This window comes from Octodon degus, unplaced genomic scaffold, assembly GCF_000260255.1.
Source record: "Octodon degus isolate 3935 unplaced genomic scaffold, OctDeg1.0 scaffold00011, whole genome shotgun sequence".
NCBI classification, from domain to species: Eukaryota; Metazoa; Chordata; class Mammalia; order Rodentia; family Octodontidae; genus Octodon; species Octodon degus.
Genome location: NW_004524587.1, coordinates 8,218,550 through 8,237,279, shown reverse-complemented (window position 1 = coordinate 8,237,279; position 18,730 = coordinate 8,218,550). Strand labels below are relative to the sequence as shown.

The 18,730-nt window shown below is 52.2% G+C and overlaps 1 protein-coding gene across 1 annotated transcript in view; it reads left to right on the top strand.

Moving 5' to 3' along the window:
* Positions 1–18,730, top strand: part of Vac14 (Vac14, PIKFYVE complex component) — a 105,986-nt gene that overhangs the window by 47,890 nt on the left and 39,366 nt on the right. The window contains exon 13 of the mRNA XM_004625798.2: positions 8,395–8,551. Coding sequence (XP_004625855.1) covers positions 8,395–8,551 — 157 coding nt within the window. The remainder of the gene's footprint in view (positions 1–8,394; positions 8,552–18,730) is intronic.

Here is an 18,730-nt window from a genome sequence, read left to right as displayed (position 1 = left end):
TTGTGTTCAGAGTCAGGTAACACTGAGAAAAAGGAAGGGGAACATAATAATGATAGAACTAAATAAACATGTAAGGGCTGGGGAGATAGCTCGACAGTTTAAGCACCTGCCTGGCAAGCACAGGAACCCAGGTTCAATCCCCAGTACCACATGCTGTGCCAGCCCCAGATCCCTGGGCATGGCATGGCATGCATGGTGGTGCACGCCTGTAATCCCAGTGCTGGGGAGGGTGAGACAGGAGACTCACACTACAAGTCGGAGCTATGTAGTGAGACCCTGTACCAAATAAATAAATAGATTTAAATATAATAAAAAGTAAACATGTATTATTGATAAAAATATGGTGATTTTTTTTTTTTTCCAGTACCAGGGATTGAACTCAGGACCCTGTGCCTGCCAGTCAAGCGCTTACTCTACTGAGCTATCTCCCCAGGCTAATGTTTTAATTTATTACAGTAGAAGACACTTTGCCATCAATCCCCCTCAAGTACTACCCCTGGCTTTGAACACACATGTCCCACCACTCTTGCCACTTTCTAGAGTCTCGTTAGTTACGCTGTCACAGCACCTCAGTGTCCTGAAGAGATCCAGAGCGTTTTCTTTACACAGTCATTCTGACGTCAGGATAGTGCCAGATCTGGTACGACGAGGACACGCATACATCCACTGTGCGTCTGCCCTTGTGCTGGAGGCAGTCAGCATATGCGGGGTGCTTTTATCACACCTCTTAACGACACAAACGAGGACTTCCAGAACTATTCCAGAAAGTGGCAAGAACAATGAAATAAGTATTTCAAAGCACTGGGAGTGTTTTGAAGGGTGTTATGGTTTGTGTCTAGTTGTCCCAGCAAAGCCTCATGCAGTCACTCAGGCAGGCTTCTAGAGTTTGTGATTAATTAATGATCCAATGCTGGGATTATTGGGCAGGGGTGCTAAGCCCGCTGTGGGGTGGGCAGCCTGAAGACAATAGAAGGAAGGGGGAGAGGCTTGCTGGCTGCCACACCCGCTGTCCCTTTGCTCTTTGCTGTTTTCCACTGCCATGAAAGGCTGCCCTCTGCCCTGTGCCACTCTGCCTTGGAGCCAGCCGAGTATACACTGAAACCTCCAGTAACTGTGAGCTAAACGAACCTTTCCTTCCTTAATTTTGGATGTCAGGTATTTTGCCCCAGCAACAAGAGAAAAGTAACCAAGACAAGGAGATTCCTGACAGTATGTTTTTTACTGTACTAATTTTTTTTTGTTTAAACATTCATTGGACATTTTGATCACCCCTTAAAAAAATATGTATGTATGTAGATGGGGAGAGAGCTATGTCTGCTTTACTGTGACACAAAACATCTGTAATCAGAATAGTTTCTGAATGGGAAATAAGATAGGGCTAGGTCTAAGCAGTCAGCCTTTCTCACACCGAAATCCACATGTCTTTTTGGGCAGTGCTTGCCTTTTTTCTGTCAGAAAGCGTACTTTCTGGGACCCCAGTATAGACCACAGCTTTCCTCAGAGTGCTGTCTCTCTCCCAGAGTGGACCTGGCCTCACACGGCTCTCTGTAGCTCATGTCTACGCTCCGTTCAGAGCAAGGCCTCTGGCTTCAGTGATGTGTGTGCCTTTTCCATTACTCTTGGTCTTCAGGGGCCCCTGAGGCCTTCAGCCTAGCTTCCTAGGGTGTTTTCTAGCTGGTTCTTCCTAGCCTTGGGGCAGCAGGAGCCACTTTTATATGGTTAAGGACTGAGAAGGCTTAGCCACAGGCTGTACCCTCATGAAGGAAGGAGCCAGGCTTCTGTGTAGGAGGAAGCAGAAGGCCTGAGCTGTTCCATAGTGCCTGGCCTCAGTGCACTGTGAGCCAACTTTTCTGTCAGCCCCTGTCAGTACCTGTGCAGGCCAGACCACATCTTCCAGAGTAGGGCCAGAATTCATCTCCACCCATGTGTCTCTAAGGAACGTTCTTGCAGCCTCTTCTTAGCTAAGACTAGAGAGGGCCCCCGCTTGGGCATCTCCTGTCAGCATAGCAAGTGGGCACCTAGGGCCTCATCAACTGGCAGTGGCCTGTGCAGCCCAGAAACTTCCTGAATGTCCCCTAAAGCCTCATGGATATACAGAAGTAGGCAACTTTGTGGTTTCCTTCCTGGAACTGCAGGCCAACATTCACTGAGTGCTTTTCCAGGAACTTCGGGGCTAGGAGTCTTGGAGGACAAGGAAGACCAGCTTCCCAGCCTGGAGACGTGGCAAAGCTGGTCTCTCATCTCCACCTGTGTTCAGAAAGAGAAGGGCAGGGACCCTCAAGCCCCAAGTAGTTTTCCAGGGCTGGACTGGGTATAGGTGTTGCTACAGTGGAAGCCAGCGGACTAATGAAATAGCCCTGACCCAGAGAGTTGTCCTTGACTACTGGAATATAGGAAGGTGACAGCCAGCAGCAACCCCATCCAGATGTTGATACTCTCCCACATAGAAAAATGCTCTTTGCTGACACAAAGCTGTCTCCAAGAAGGGAGACCTTCTTGGAATCCCCTTGGCTTGCTCATCTTTGCTGCCTATCTTGTGGAAGGTAAAAGTCCCCTTCCCTTGCCCGGAGGCCTCCCGTCAGAGCCTCCTTGTCATAGGCTTCCTATACCCAGTTGCCCCTGACTTTGACCCTTGCACTCTAGTGAGGAATTGAGGCCAGCCCATTCCATTCCAGAACCAGGGACCAGCTGATCCCCCCCGCCCACTGCCATGGTAACAGCAGGCACTCCTGCCCCTGCAGAATATTGCTTTCTTATAACCTCCCTCCCTCCCTTTCCCCACTTCTTTCTCACACAAAAAGAAAGCACAAGTGTTTTATATTCATTTTGCAAAAACGCTGTGTAGTGCATACTAATTGGTATGGCTTCCTCCTGCTTTCTTTGAGCTGTTCTCCATCCTCAGAGCCAAGACTCCTGGCCAGCCTCGGGCATGAGCCCAGCCAGTCTGCTCACTGGAAAAACTGAATCTGTTTTTCTGGTGGCCGAAGCAGGACTGGCTGCAGCTTGTCTGTACTCCGAGGCCTTTCCTCCGGGCCTTGAGCAGGATATCCAGTAAGCAAGGCCACTGTGATTCCCTGGTTCTCCTCCCAGAGCTTCCTATGTGCACTCCAGGAACTGCAGGGTCTCCAGGAGGGTGGAACACCAAAGCCCTGGCCTGGGCACAGACTCAAGGCTAGGACCAACCGGAAGGGTGGGTCCCATGGTCTCTTGCTCATTTCGGAACCCTTGTTGGTGAGTCCTTTTTTTCACCCAGGCCTGTCCTGCCCCAGGAGTTAGAACAGTGTCACTATCTCCTCCAATTTTCTAGGGGGGGAGGGGAGGAGTAAGAAAAAAAGGGAGATGGCCAGAGACAAATCCTTTGATCTGTAAGCACAAGACGAGTGGGCTAGGATTACCAAAGAAACCTGTAGATGTTTCCGGTTTTAATTGTGCAATTGGAGTGTAATTTGCATTCATTTGCCATTTGGTGTTAAACTTTCTAAAATAAGAGAATTTAACATGTAAAATAGGCAGCTTTGCCGGCTGCAGCTCCAGTGGGATGGGAGGTGGTGGTATGGAGAAGGGGCAGTGCACATTTTCTCAGAAGCCCTTGGTATGGGCACTGTCATCCCTGCCCCTTCGCCAAGCAGGGCCACTGAACGGCTTGGCTGTGGGACCAGAAATCATGTGACAGAAGTGCTAAAGCAGCCTTTCTTTGTGCCTGCCTTTTTTGCTTGTACACAAAATACAGTCATCCCTCAGTACCCACAGCGAATTGGCCCCCCTGCCCCCATGGGGTTGAGCCATCTGAAGATGCTCAAATCCTTTATATAAAATGGCCTAGTATTTGCATATAACCTGTGCATATAATCCTGGGAACTTTAAATTTTATATGGATTTCTTATACCAGCTAATATAATGTAAATGCTATGTAAATAGTTGTACTGTATTGTTTAGGGAATGATGACAAGGGAAAAGACACTGTTTTACCCCTCTAATATTTCCCGTTCATAGTTGATTGAATCCTCAGCCACGGAGGGCCAGCTGTGTCTGCTGTAGTCTTCAGGACAGCCTTGCTAAATCAAACTACCATTTGTTCATCTGGGGAAACTGAGACTCCCCATTAGCTACAAAGCAAAGTCCAGTCTGCTTTGGCTCCTAAGCTCATGCTGGTCTATCCCAGCCTCCACTTCAGCCCTATCCCCCAGCTCTGAAGGTGGACCACAAGGTCAGTTTCCTGGAACAGTGAAGGGAACCATTCGATGCCTTTCCCCACCCTTGGCAAACTCATACACAAGTGCTTCCAAAGGCCCCCGGCTCCCAAGTACTATCAGTAATTGCTTCCCCCATCTCTGCAGAGCTTATCCTGTCAGCCTCACATCTCCAGTGGTGCAAAACAGCCCCGTAATAGCTGCTGAGTAGAGATGCTTGAAGGAAGGCTGTGTGGATAAAGTTGACTGACCCAGGGTCAGACAGCTGAATGGCGGGGTCAGAATTAGAAGTCAGGATTGGCCACAAAGTCATGAGTAGTGTGATTACCAGGCTGAGCTTTGGAGGCCAGAGCTGGATTTGAAATGGATTCAGTGTTGCCCCAGTGATTCTTTTGAACGAGTAATTGCCCATACCCACATTCCTTGTGTGTAGTATGTAAAGGCACACATATGACAAGTGAGGGTATAATTCAGGCTGAGAGCAAGGACAGTTTCCTCCTCTGACCTTCCTGTCCCTTGCAGCCTAGCTCTGGAACCACTCAGGCTGGGCAGTCTCACATAAGCCAGTCCTCTCGGGTGCCCTGGTTATTCTGTGGCATCTTTCCCAGTGGAAGGAAGCCCCTGCTGGATACCAGGTAGGGGTCAGTTTGCTCAGCCTGGTGTCACTGCCCTAGCAGGGGCCCAGCCAGTTTTGCTGGCTCGCACTCTTCTTGCCTGGTGCATTTGACCACCAGGATTTGCCTCTAGGAGCCCTGTGCCTCTGTCTGCCTACACAGACAGACCTGACAGTGGCAGGCAGTCCAGGAGGCCACAGCAGGGCTCACAGATGCAGAGTGCTGGAAAGAGGCAGAGGCGGTCTCTTCAAGCCCCTTGTCTGTCCTCAGTCTCAATCGGTATGAGGTCGGGCAGTACAAATAAGGCTCGCTCCCTTGGGCTGCGGGCAGCGTAGAGCAGACTGCTCTGTGCACTCTACTCAAGTGAGAATTCCCATAGGATGCTGATTTGGGGCCTTGGCTTGGTTTTTATTTTTTCATACATTTCACATACCAAAATTGAATAACTTTTTAGAATTCTCACAAGGCTGCACAACCATCCCTGCTAATTCCAGAGCATTTTCATTACCCCATTAACAAAAACTCCCAGGCCTCCTTCCCACCAGCCAGTGGCAACTACTAATCCACTTTCTGTCTTTGGGGATTTGCCTATTTTGGACATTCCTGTACATGAAATCGTCCTGCAGTTTGTGGCCTTTTGTGTTTGGCATCTTTCACTTAGCAAGTGTTGGCAAGCCTCCTCCCCGGGATAGCTTGTGTCAATCCCCCAACTCCTTTTTACAGCCAGCCAGTGTGCTTGGGTTGGATACATCACATTCCATGTGTCTCTTTACCAGTTGATGGACCTTTCGGTTGTTCCACTGTCTGACTCTGAGTGGTAATGACTGAAAGTTTATATAGAAGTTTCTGTGTGGACATACGTTTGCATTCTCTTGGAACTACCTAGGCGTGGGAGTACACCTACAGCCATTCTGTTTAACTTTTTGAGGATTGACTCTTGCCTCACTGTTTAATTTTACATGAGTCATGTCCCACATTGCCCCCTTCCCCGAACTCCTGATCTCTTTCCCCCTCCCTGACCTTTGGGAAGTGAATTGCATGGGACTTTCAGCGTCAGGGCACATGGCCTGTGTCCAGCCTGCTGGGGCAGGTGCTCAGGGTTTGCCCGTCTTTCAGGACTCCCCATCATCACCATGCTGTGTGCTTCTCCACCTGTCCCCACTCCATGCCATGGGCAGGGGCAGCTCTGACTTGCTCCTGCAGCCCCAGCATTTGGAGCAGCCTGGCACAGAGCAAGGTCTCTGATGAGGGAAGAGCAGTGAGATGTGGTATCTGAGTGCCAGCAATGGCCAGCCTAGAACAGGCTGGGTGCAGCTGGAACGGGCTAACAGGTAAAGGGGCCTCAGTGGGATATGCCAGGCTGGCCTCAAGGATGTCAGGAGAGTTGGCAACTGGACAGTGAAGACTGAGTACTGGCACGTCTCCTGCATTGAGGGAACCATATTTGAGACTTGAAGGAGGAAACAGACCATGCCTTTTCCCTTTTTATTTTATTTTTAGATAACATTAGCTCTTTTGAAGTCTAATCCAGGGTTTTTAGTATACACATGGTCCCCACCTGATGATGGTTCAGATTCATGTTATTATGTAAAAGTAAAGCACATTCAGTAGAAACCGTATGTCACATTTTGAATTTTCATCCTTTCCTGGACTAGTGGTACACAGTGCAGTGCTCTTGGTGCTGGGCAACTCCTGGTCAGCCCTGCAATTGCAGTCATGAAGGGAAACACCCAGTACTCTGCAGTCACTGTTTGCTAACCTGCTGTGTTGATTGTTTGTTTGTTTGTTTGTTTTGGTGGTACCAGGGATCCAACTCAGGACCTTACGCTTGCTAGGCAAGCACTTATTCCACTGAGCTATCTCCCCGGCCCTAACCTGCTTTGTTGAGCCAGGCATGGTGGCACACACCTGTGACCTGAGCACCCAGGAGGCTGTTAGGAGGATCACTGCCAGTGTGCAGCCAGCCTAGGCCAAGGAGTGAGTTTAAGGATGGCTTGAACTAGGGGGTGAGACCCTGTCTAAAAAATAAATAAGCTATCATGTTCAGTGAGCTAAGCTTATTAAATGCATTTTCAACTAGGTTTTCAAATTACAGTGGCTTTATTAGAATGTCATCATAAATTGAAGAGCATCTGTATTTATAAGATTTCAGGGCTGGTGAGATAGCTCAGCAGACTAAGCACCTGCTTAGGCAAGTGCAAGGACTGGGGTTCGATCCCCAGTACCACATGCCCTGCTGGCTCCTCCCCTGGGCATACTGAGCTGGCCGAGACCAGACATGGTGGCACATGCCTGTAATCCCAGCACTGCGGTGGCTGAAAACAGGAGAATCACTATGAGTCTGAGCTATGTAGTGAAACCCTGTACCAAATACTTTTCTTTAAAAAAAAAGGATTTTATAGCCATCACCAAAATCTAATTTCAGAGCATTTTTATCAGTTCCCAGGTAACCTCATTGTAGCTTTATCTTGGCTCACATTCACCATATTCCAGCCAGCTAACCCCTCTCAGGGCTCTACTCACCAAACTCTGTGGCTCTTCCTGTGGTCCAGGGCTGAAGCCCTCTGTCACCATGGGAGCTCTTGGCCTGGGCCTGGTATATCCCAAGAAGAGACACAAGTCAGCCACCTAGTCAGCTGACATTCACTGGTGATTTTCTGGGTCCTAAGAGTACCTTTGTGGGTAGGACAAGCAGAGTCCCCCTCCCTAGATAAGTGGGCAGTGGAAAGAATGGACAGCCCCTGCGATGGGAGGAGCTCCCTGCCAGAGGAGCAAGGGCATCACCAGGTGGCCTGGGGGCTCGGCAGTTCCTGGGACAGGTTACAACAGTGCACATCCCTGGGCTCGCCTGCTTGCTTTACCAAAGCGTTCTTCCGGCACTTAGTACCAGGTGAAGATTGTACAGCTAGTGGGGCCACAGAGGTTCTCTGAATCATAGGGAAGTCCTGCAGGCCCTTGTGACACAACACTCTGCACTGTCCCCATGCTCCACTCTGCCTCAGAGAAGCTCAGTGGTCAGGCTGTGGAGGCCTCACCCCACCCAAGCCCAGGTGAGGGCACTTTGGAGGTAACCATGTCTGTATGTGCAGAATCATAGCCCCTATGTGGACAGCTCTGTGGAGTCCGTGTGACCCAGTGTCACCTCTGCAGCATCATCTGGTCTGTGGCTGGGATGGGCAAGGCCAAGGCCACTGCACACAGAGCTTGGCTGGAGAGCAAATGCCTACACCCCTAGGGCCCCTGAGACACATTGTGTATAGTGCACTCTGATGCTTGAGACCCACACCTCCTGGGGACTCCCCAGATCCCTGCCTGGGACCAGAGAGGAGGCTCACAGGAAAGGGACTCACCAGCCTCAGACTGCAGCTTCCTTCCTGTGTAGGCCCCCATCCACTCCCATCTGTGGTCATTCGAAGCCATACCTTCATTACACTTCTCTGAGCACTTTCACAGCTGTGATCTTGGCCCTCACAACTGGCAGGCAGCCCAGCTCTAGTCTCTGGACGCCCCCCACCCACCACAGGTGGCTGTCTGACCTCACCTCCAGCCGGTCAGCTCAGCTCATCCCTCATCCTCTCCTTGTTTCCCAGGTTGTCCTGAAGGATCTGGAGGTGTTAGCAGAAATTGCTTCCTCCCCTGCCGGCCAGACAGATGAGCCAGGCCCAGCTGACGGCCCTGACCTCCGAGTCAGCCACTCAGAGCTTCAGATGCCCACGCCTGGCAGAGCCAGCCTGCTGAACACTCCCAGTAAGTAAGGGCTCTGGCCTCAGGAACCCCAAAATGCCAGTTTGAGGGTCTTGTCTAGAGCAGGGGAGCCTTTGAGCTTTTATTTGTGACCCCTGGGCTCAGCCAGTATGAGAGGGGCAGACCTTCCCTCCAGCAGCCCCTCAAAGAGAACCTCAAGGTTCCTTTCCCATATCTGCGTGCACCTTTGATGCTTCTGGACCACTGACAGCACAAAAGCATCGGAGGGAGCTGACTGTTACTTAGCAGTGTCTCCCCAGGCAGGAGTCCAGGGCCTTTAGTCTTAAGCATCACAGGTGGAAGAAGACGAGGCAGCCATTTCCTCCTCACTGAGCAGCTCAGAATAGCTCACATAGCAAGCAGCCCAGGCAGGAGACAGGGTAATTCAGACAGGCTGTTTCTGGACCGCCCGGGGAAGTGGAGGTGTCCAGCATGGTGTCCCTAATGCTCACCCACCAGATTCCATTCAGCTACCAGGCCAGTCCTCTCCTCCTCACCCTGCACTGCAGCCTACCCAGCTCCTCCTCTCGAGGACAGGGGCCGCTTCCCTCCAGCCACGCAATCCTAGAAAAAAATTCAGGGACACATGGTTGGTGAAGAAGTTAACCAGTGAATATTGAGTGTCTGCCGGGGAATATCTTTATCTGCTGAGCTCCTCTTGACTCGCAGACACCAGGTCCTAGCTAGCATGACATAGGTTTCATGACCTTCAGTAGCATGGGGTCCTGCAGTTCCTTGGCACTGTCCCAGGCCCAAACAATACCTGCCTCACCTCTCTGAGAGCCACCTCAGCCTTTTCAGGCCGGAGAGACAAGGCTGGGTGCCCGAGAAATTCAGGTTCTTGGGGGCTTCAGTGCACCCCAGACTTGCCACATGCCTGGACATATTATAGAAGGCCCGTGGGTTGAGGTCACTCCCATGACCCAGGAAACCCTGAGCCCTGCAACAGGAGGCACATAGGAGCCCAGGCTTCAGGCTGCCTCCTGTGTGCGCTTGGTTGTCTGATGGTGTGGGAGGGAGTGAGGGGCTCCAGCCCCTGCCTGGCTTCCTCTCACCCGTTTCCCCAGGATGCCATCATTTCCTCTTTCACGAGCCCAGTTTCCTCTGACCCATGCCTGGCCATGTCAGGAAAGCTGCTCCCACATCCTGACCCAGGATCCCTGCTGTCTCCCACCCTTGTCCCTCAGCCCAGAAGTTCCTGTGTCCCCATATGCTAACATGAGAGACGACTCAGCACCCTTTGACAGCAGGGATACCAGAGTTCGAATGTAGGGCACAGAGCAGGGACTACTGACAGGAAGAAGAATGGAAGCTCTTCCTCAGAGGGGCCTGATGGCAAGGGGAAGGCAGGGTAGGGAAGAGATGAGACACCCTGGGTCAGCCTCCCCAGGAGACAGGTGCCCTTCTATCTTCTCCATCACGTGGCAAAGAGCTCTGAGCCCTCGCTCCTGGCCCCACCACAGTAGGTAGACCACTCATAAAGCTGAAGCAGTAGACTCACACTATGACCACTGGGCTGTCAGCCAACTAGGGATGTGCTCAGGATTCATAGAAAAACAACGGAGAATGCCAGATGGGAAGAAATTCCATCCTGGAAAGAACACCAAGGAAGTGCCTACAGCTAGCAGTGCTTCTGGCTTCAAGAATGCACAGCACCATGAGCCATGAGCTCTTAACCTGGCCCCATGGGAGGGCTTCAGGCTGTGAAAACCTCCAGGCTGATGCACACGTGTTCACACATGTGGGCTCACAGCTGGCATCAGTCTCCAAGCGGGGCTGTGATTTTAAAGGTCAAGCTCAAACCCATCCTGAAAGAACGCAGGGAGCCGGGGTGCCCTTTCCCCTTCCAGGCCCCAGCCTCCTTGGGAGGTACACACCAAGCACCGCGGATGTGGGAGGTGCTGTTTGGGTCAGAAAGCACTCGGGAAATGTTCGCTCCTCCCACTGCTAGCCCTTCCCCAGTGTGTGTCTGCAGCACGCACAGGGTCATGCTGTTCCTTCTGCGTGGCCATGCACGTGGACAGAGGACAGGGCCTGCGACTTCCTGTCTGATTTGGCTTCCCTCTGGCCCTGCAGGGCACAGCACAAAAAGCTCCCAGTTGTGTCTCATGAAGGGAGATCATCCCATCCTCTGCATAGGGTCTTTCTGGAAGGCAAAGGAGGCAAGGAGCCCAGCCAAGATGAAGTTAGGTATCTGCAGGGAGCCAAACGGCCCCGCCTGCACGCTGGGTTTGTAAACTCAAATGGTGCAGATCAAACACAGCAGTGGGGAAACGAGGCCCATCACACGCCTGGGTGGCTGCTGTGCTGGCCTAAATGCACCACAGCAGTGGTCCCCAGGGCCCTGGAGGCACATTTGCCCACTTGGGATTTTCCTCTCGCCTGGCCTAGCATAAATATTCCTCCCCGTAGCACAGAGGCCCCAGTCTAGATTCTCCCGCCCTGCCTCCCACTCTGGTCTCCCATGGCCCAGGTCCTTCCACACCCTTTCCACCCTATCTGTGTGAACAAAGAAGACTGCAGAAGCCCCTCCAGGCTGTGGGAAGAGGGGAGGGTGGCCAGGCCTGCAGGCCCACCCTAACCCTGAGCTGCATAGAAAGCTGGGCAGCAAAGAGGCCCCTTAGATGGATCTCTCTATCTTCCTGGGACCTGGATAGCTGTAGCCAAAGAACAGCGGAGCCTGAAGAGACCCAACAGCCTAGCTCTGTGACCACGCATCGCAGCAGGGACATCTGGGGCTGAAGGACTCTCCTGCCTGCCATGGGACCATTCTTGATGAAGAGAAACTACTCATGGCCACAAACCCTGCAGAGTTACTGGTCCAAGGTGTTTCCACCTCTGTCTCAGAAAATGGGCAAAAATGATGTGTTCTCATTTCTCACAGCCCAGGCCATGTGACCAGATGTCAACAGCATCTTCAGGTCACCACACAGAAGCGAGTTCTAGAGGAAACCCAGAGAGCCATCTGTGAGCATTTCCCCCTGCGGGAACAGTAGCAGTGGTAACAGTGACAGGCAGCATGGGTGGCACGCTCACAGGGCCCACCTGTGCTAAGCACACGTACACGGGAGGGCTCGAGCTCATTCCCTCAGCTGGGCTTTGCACCGGGTGCTGGGGCTGGCCGAAGAGCCTGGCCTCCTACTGCACACTCAGGAATCCCACCCTTGTTGGCCCTGGAAGCTTCCACTACTTGAGGAAAGGAGCCTGGCAGTTCTGGGGAAGTCACTTCTCTTTTCACAGTGACTTCAGGGCCTCCCACCTGGCCTCGGGCCACACACTACCTCATTTCCTGTCCTTCTGCTGCCTCCCCAGCCTTTGCTATTTGAGCCTCCTGGCCCACTGCCTTCCAGCCCTCAGGAAGCAGCAGGAGGGGTGATAGCACAGGTCAGGGAGATCTGCACCTGTGTGAGTGCCCTGCCCTGGCACCACCTCTCCTCCCCTGTGAAATGTGTACTGGGTGCTTGGTGAGCTCCACACTGTGGGGACAGACATGGCTTCTGCCTGGGGCATTACAGGACCTCCCCAGCTCCAGGGCCATCCTCTGCTGGGCTGCCTGTGTTCAGTCCTCATGCTTGCTCAGGTCAGGTTGGAGCGGAATTGACATCGTCCTTCCTGCCTGTGACTTCTTAGAACTTTTTTTTTTTTTTTTAATGTATTTAGTACAGGGTCTCCAGGGTCTTGCTACACAGATCAAACTCATAGTGATCCTCCTGTTTTCAGCCTCCCATGCACTGAGATTAGGGGTGTGCACCACCATGCCCAGCCTCAATCCTTGTCTCAGTGTGCCCCCAGGGGGCCAGCACCTCACACCAGGGATCAAACCCTGGTTCCTTTGACTGCCTAAACAGGCGCTTTAGTCTGCTGAGCCATCAGGCCTGGCCTTAGAATTCTTCTTGCTCAAGATGCAGGTTGTAAGGGCCGGCCAAATAGCTCAGCAGACTAAAGTGCCTGCAAGCAGGCGCAGGGGCTGGGGATTCAATCTCCAGGCCTGCTGTGCTGCACCCCACCCCCGCACACGCTGAGATGGCAATTGAGACTAGGCGTGGTGGCACATGCCTGTAATCCCAGCACATGGGAGGCTGTGAACAGTAGAATCGCTACAAGTCTGATCTAGTAGTGAGACCCTGAACACCCTGTAGACCCTTCCCTAAAATACAGGGAAAAAAAAAAAAAAGATGTAGATTGTAACTTCTTGGTGGCTCAGAGCTGTCAGAAAGGCAAACATTCATGTCACTCCCAGGCACATTTTATCAGGATTACCAGGATTTGCATGCCCATCGCAGGCCACAGGGGCCATGTGTTACTCATCTCTTGATCCCCAGCATAAGGCACCCACCAGGATATGTACCCTCTTTTGAAGTTCATTAAAGTGAGCAAAGACAGGGACCAGTCACCAACCATGAGCTGAAGCTTGCCAGCACTACTGCTAGGAAGGTGTCCCCTCGTGCCCTGGCTACCAGGCCTGTTGGCTGGCCTGTGCGCCCTAGCACCTCCCCCTGCACCCTCCCTCCAGCAGTGCCCTGGGCCCCAGCCCTTGCTGTGCAGCAGCATCTCCCCTCTCCTGGTGGCAGACCGTCACGCAGACTCTCCACTGCCCTGTCAGTTAGAAATCCTTCCCTACTCAAACCTGTTAGCTTCCCCCTTACTCTAAGCCCAGCAACTGGGCAGCCTCAGGATGTGGGTGAGGACCCCCATTCTGGTGCTTGGGGACCTGAGCTGGTCCACAGAGAAGAGAGTGTTCCCCTCCTGGATCGGCGCCCCAGGGGTCCATGCTGCTGTATCTTAGTCCAGGAAGCCGAGGGACCTGCCCCCTCCCCTTGTTAAACAAATGCCGCACCCTCCAGGACCCTGCCAGACCTCCCTTTCTTCCAGTCACTTGGTTCCAACTCTGAGGATGCTACCTATCTGTGACCTGTCCTCCTTAGTCGGCTGCCCCTTCCGTGGAGCACTTCCTATGTATGCCAGGCACTCGCTGCACCCTTTCTGTTGGCTCACAGATGGGTGACCAGCCTTGGGGAAGTCTTCCTGCCTTCCCTGCCCTGACAAGCAGCAGCAGGACCTGGATCCGATCTGGTCCCTTGGGCTCCTGAGTGCTCCAGGCCACTAGCTTCTCCCCTGTGCTTTCAGGTTGGCAGATCCCGATGACCACTCCCAGGAGCTGTCCTAACCTCAGCAGGGAGGGAGGGTGGGAGCGGAGCAGGGACCTGGCTGTACCTGAGCTGGACTGCTAATGTTTTCTCATCTGGTTCTGTTGAACTGTAACTCCCATTGTGCATTGAGGCCAGAGCTATTTTTGTCCTGACATGTGAGGTTCCTTCACGTCATAGCCACAAAACTCAATCCAAAACATCCCAGGGAAGGTTGTTTGTGAGACATTCTGCAGATTCTCATGTCACACATCAGGTTTCACTTAGCGCCATCTGTGGGGCTGGCTCCCCAGCCACCACCCCACCAGACTAGTTTTGTACACAGAGGGCTCCCCACAGCATCTGTCTGCCCCTAGGCAGCTAGCCATGAACTTCCTGCCAGAGCCTGGTAGGCTCCTCACTTGCCCAAACCAGAAACACTAGGCAGATCGGTTTGCCTGAGGGCCTGCACTCTTCCTTACACCCTGTCCTCTGTAGGACCAGGGTGGAAGTCTCACTCCACCCCTTAGAGAGACCTCTGGACACATAGGTTGTCCCCACCCCCTTCCCTGTTTGCCACCAGAACAGCCTGCCCACCATCCCAAGTGGGCCTACAAGCTGTAGAGACTGCATTGTCTGTGGCACTATGAGCACAGCCTCTAAGCAGACCTTTGGCTGCGGTTCTGCCCTGCCCCATGCGTGGGCAGCCTCCAGCCCAGGGCCTCCTAAGGGACAGAATGCTCCAGCCTTGCAGTGCAGTGGGGTGAGCAAGAACTGCCAGTCAACAGATGGGGCCACTGGAGGCACTCGAGGGCTCCCCCAGGAGGAGCAGGCTGGGAAGGTGGAATTCAGCACCCTTGGAGGCTTTTGTTGCTTGAGTCACCCTCTAGGCACCAGTTCTTTGTCGACTTCGTCTGCCTCTCCTGTGCCCGAAGCCCAGCTTAGAGCCTCTTTTCTCAGGTTCCATCTCAAGCCAACTAGGCCTAAAGGATGCCAGAGTCAGAGAAGTGGCTGGGCACAGGGGAAACCGAGGCTAAGAGGGTCCCCCAGGGCCTCACCCTGTCCCTGGTGACCACTACAGCAGCCCTCCTACTCGACCTGCCCTCCACTTTGTCCCACTCCTGAAGGACCCCAACCCTGTTCTTAGTTACTTTTTTTATTGCTGAGACAAAATACTGAACACCCACAAGTTAAAGGAGAAATGGTTTATCTCAGCTTCACTTGCAGAGGTCTTGGTCCGCAGTTGGCTGGCTCCAAGGCAGTGTGGCGCTTGGCAGAGGGGCATCACAGCAGCAGCAGCAAGCCTTCTGCCTTCCTTTCCCTTTTGTCCCACCCAGGCTGCAAGCCTTGTGGGTGATGCCGCCCACAGCCAGGATGGGCCTTCCTATTGTCCACACCCAGAACTGTGCCACATATCCTTAATCCCAGCCACCTCTGAAAAGCCTCACCTGTGAACGCATGAAGCTTTGGGGGGACGTCTCCGTGTAGGCCAAAGCAGGCAGCATCTCTTTTCAAGCTGTGGTCTTTCTGGCAGGTGGGACCCTGGAGGACAGAAGGTCCTACCCTGGCTTTTCGTCAGCCAGTGGTCAGGGAGGGCATATGCCCCAGCCAGGGCGTGGCCGGCTTCTTACTGTTTGTTGTCTTCAGACAGCAGGAGCATTGCAGCGCTGGCTACACAAGCTTTCCCCATGGCCACTGCCTCATGAAGATTCAAATCACTTCACGGGGCTTCTCCACGTGTCCCCCTCCTCCTCTCCCTCCTGCCCCTGGGGGCCACTGTGCAGCCTGGCTCAGAGTGGACACTGAGGAGAGTAGATGTGCACACAGCACCCCAGGCCTTCTCTCCTGCCATCCTCAGCCAGTCTGTCGGCTGAAGAGGATGCTGGCCGCCCAGGGTGTGATTTGGGAGGTAGGCGAACGCCACATCCCAGTAGGATTCTGAGTTTGTCCCAGATCACAAGTCTCCCCACTCAGACACTTCCACACAGCCCTAGACAGACAAGAGCAGTCTGCCCTGTGCAGGGCTCCAGGAGAGGACGTAGCTGCTAATAAAAGCAGATACGCAGGCTGTGTGGCAGGCCCTACCCTGGTATATTACACACTCTGTCTCATTCAGTAGGAGCTCTGGGTGCTCCCACTTACAGATGCAGAAACTGAGACCACATTCAGTGCTTCCTACTGCCTCCTTAGGAATCAGTGTCTCCAGCCCAGAAGGATTGTTTTTATGGTTACTCCTCACGTTGCCATCTTTGTCTTTGTCTTTTTTTTTTTTAATTTTTTATTAGTACAAGTTTGCAGTGCATATGATTACATCGATCCCAGGGAGCTTCTCCGCATCTCCTTCCCTCCCACCCTCCCTTTGTCCTCCGAAATACGTTAGAGCCTAAATAGTGCTAGACCTGAAAATGGGCTGGGCAGGGGCTACACACAGAAGAGTAGAAGGGGAACAGGAACGCTAGGAGCCCTAACAAATGTATACGTAGGAGAATCCTGAAGGTAACTGGAAGGTAACTGGACTCCAGTCCCCGTGTATTGGGGGGAGCCTGTGTCCTCCAGTCAGGCCTTCACTAGGCCTCTGGATTTATCTCTGAGGGAGAGGATGAAGTGAGGCTTGCCTCAGCACTTCTATCTGCGGTCACCTCTTCACCCCAGTAGGGCTTAGGGTAGCTGTGAGAATGTGACATTCAGTTCTGCAGACAGCCATTTCAGAGTCGTCAGGAAATTTCCAGCCAGACCACCTTAGGCAGAGACGCAGAAGAGAAACCAAACAGGAGGAAGCTAAGTAAGGCCTGCCCTTGACCGGGGCCGCCTAGCAGGGCCTCAGAGATGAGGATGGCAGGGTTCAGGTGTGTGGCACCTGGTGAGGCTCCTCATACAGTAACCCACAGCTGAGAGAACACTCTGCCAAAAAATACCTCTTCTAGCTCCCAACTACCTTCCTACAAGGACCAGAAGAGAGCTTGAGAGAAGTCTGAGTGCAGCTCAAAAGGCAGAACGCCTGAGAGGAACATCTTCCTGCGGTTCTCTGGCCACTGGTCTTTGATAGTCAGACTTAAGGGCTCCTCTGTGGGACTCTCTTGCAAGGCTCTGCTTTCACACGATAGGCCAGTGCTTCTGGCGCCTGAGATGACCTCGCACAGTCTGACCTGATCTTCATATCCCGCTCACCTTGTGTTGGGGCCTGACCCCCCTTTCCAAGTGCAGGGAGGACTGTGTGGCACTGGCACCATAGAGAGGCTGGCAGAAGCGAGCAGCCCAAGAAAAAAGATACATTGGTTAAAATTTAAAATCGTGTGAGACTGTATGGGTAGCTCAGTGGTATATAGCATTTGTTTGGTAGGCCCAAGTCTGAGTTCAGTCCCCACAGCACTAAGGCAAAATAAAATAATTAAATTATGTGCTTCAAAAGGCACCATCAGGAAAACAAGTCCTACAGAATGGGAGAAAATATTTACAAACTGCATACCCAGTATGAGTCTTATAACCGATATATGAAGGGGCCTTTACAACTCAGTGAGACAAATGGGCATCACTCTAGGGAGATATGCTCATGACTAGTAAACACCTACATCATTAGTCGCTAGAGAAGTGTACATCAAAACCACAGCAAGATGCTACTTCCCATCCACTTGGACAGCTATAATCAAAAAGGCAGATAGTAAATGTTGGCAAGGATGTGGAGAAATAGGAACCCTCCAACGCTGCTATTGGGAATGTAAAATGGCATGGCCTCATAGACAATGGTCTGGCAGTTCCTCAAAAGTTAAATATAGAGTTGCCATACGAACCAGCAATCTCATTCCTAGGTAAATGCCCAAGAGGAATGAAAACATGCCTGTTCGTAAACTTTGCAAGTGAATGTTCCCAACTGGATATTCATAGGATAGCAAAAAGTGGACACAGCCTAATGGCCACCAATGGTGGACAAACAGTGGTATATCCATACAGTGAAACATGATTCAGCCATAAGAATGAGAAACTGATGCATACTATTAGGAGGAACATTGAAAATACACGCATGAAGGAAGCCACACACTCTGGGTTTCACGAACATCTGTGAAGTGTCCAAAAGGGGGAAGTCCATGGAAACAAGTAGATCAGTGGTCTCCAGGCCCTGGAGGAGGTAAAAATGGGGAGACCCTGCTAATGGCTACAGGGTTCCTTTTAAAAGTGGTTAAAATATTCCATAATCAGTGGTGATTGCTGTATAGCTTTATGAATATCCTGAAAAACCTCTGAATTGGACCCTTTGAAAGGATGAACTTTATGGCAGATGGCTAAAATCTTAGTGAAGCTGCTGTGTTACCAGTGATTCCTTGGTAGCATCCCATAGTCTGGGCCTCTGAATTTATCTCTGAGGATGAGGATGAAGTGAGGCTTCCCTCGGCATTTTTCTTGGACAGACTAAGCAGCTGCCATCTTGGTCACCTCTGCATTGTTGTTGGGGTCAGCATGCATCAGAAAGCAAGGGGTGAGCTGGGTGTCCAGGTGCACCACGCCAGGACCATCCGCGCACCCCATCAGCCTTTCCCTTCTCCCCAGTGCTGGCCGCCTTGCCGAGCACACAGCCCGGAGGGAGGGGGGGGCTAGCGGGACACATCAGAGGGCAGCACTGCATTTTCTGTTACAAAGCCAACTCGGGGCTTTGAAGGTGCTAATAGAGCGTCTTTTCCTGAAGGTGAGGACAAGAGGATGTTTGCTTTCCAAATGTTAGGTGAAGATTAAAACACTTCGCACACTTTGGTGTTTGCTGTTTTAACTGAGTGGCTGTGCACACTATTTATTTTTGCTCACTTAAACCTGGAAAACGAGCTTGGGCTTCTGCCTCTCATGGGCTGGCTGGTTTTGTTGACCCCTGAGAATGTGTGCCCCCCCACTGTTCTCTGTGACTTGGCATTGTCTTCACCTGGGCCAAGTGCTCCCAAGTGTCCCATTTGTTGGACTAATGAGTAGAAGATTGTTTTTATTTTAAATATCATAGAGCTTCACAGGGGCTTACCCATAAGAGAGGCTCACCATGTGGTTTGGAGTTGAGTGGAGGAGTAGACAGGTAAAG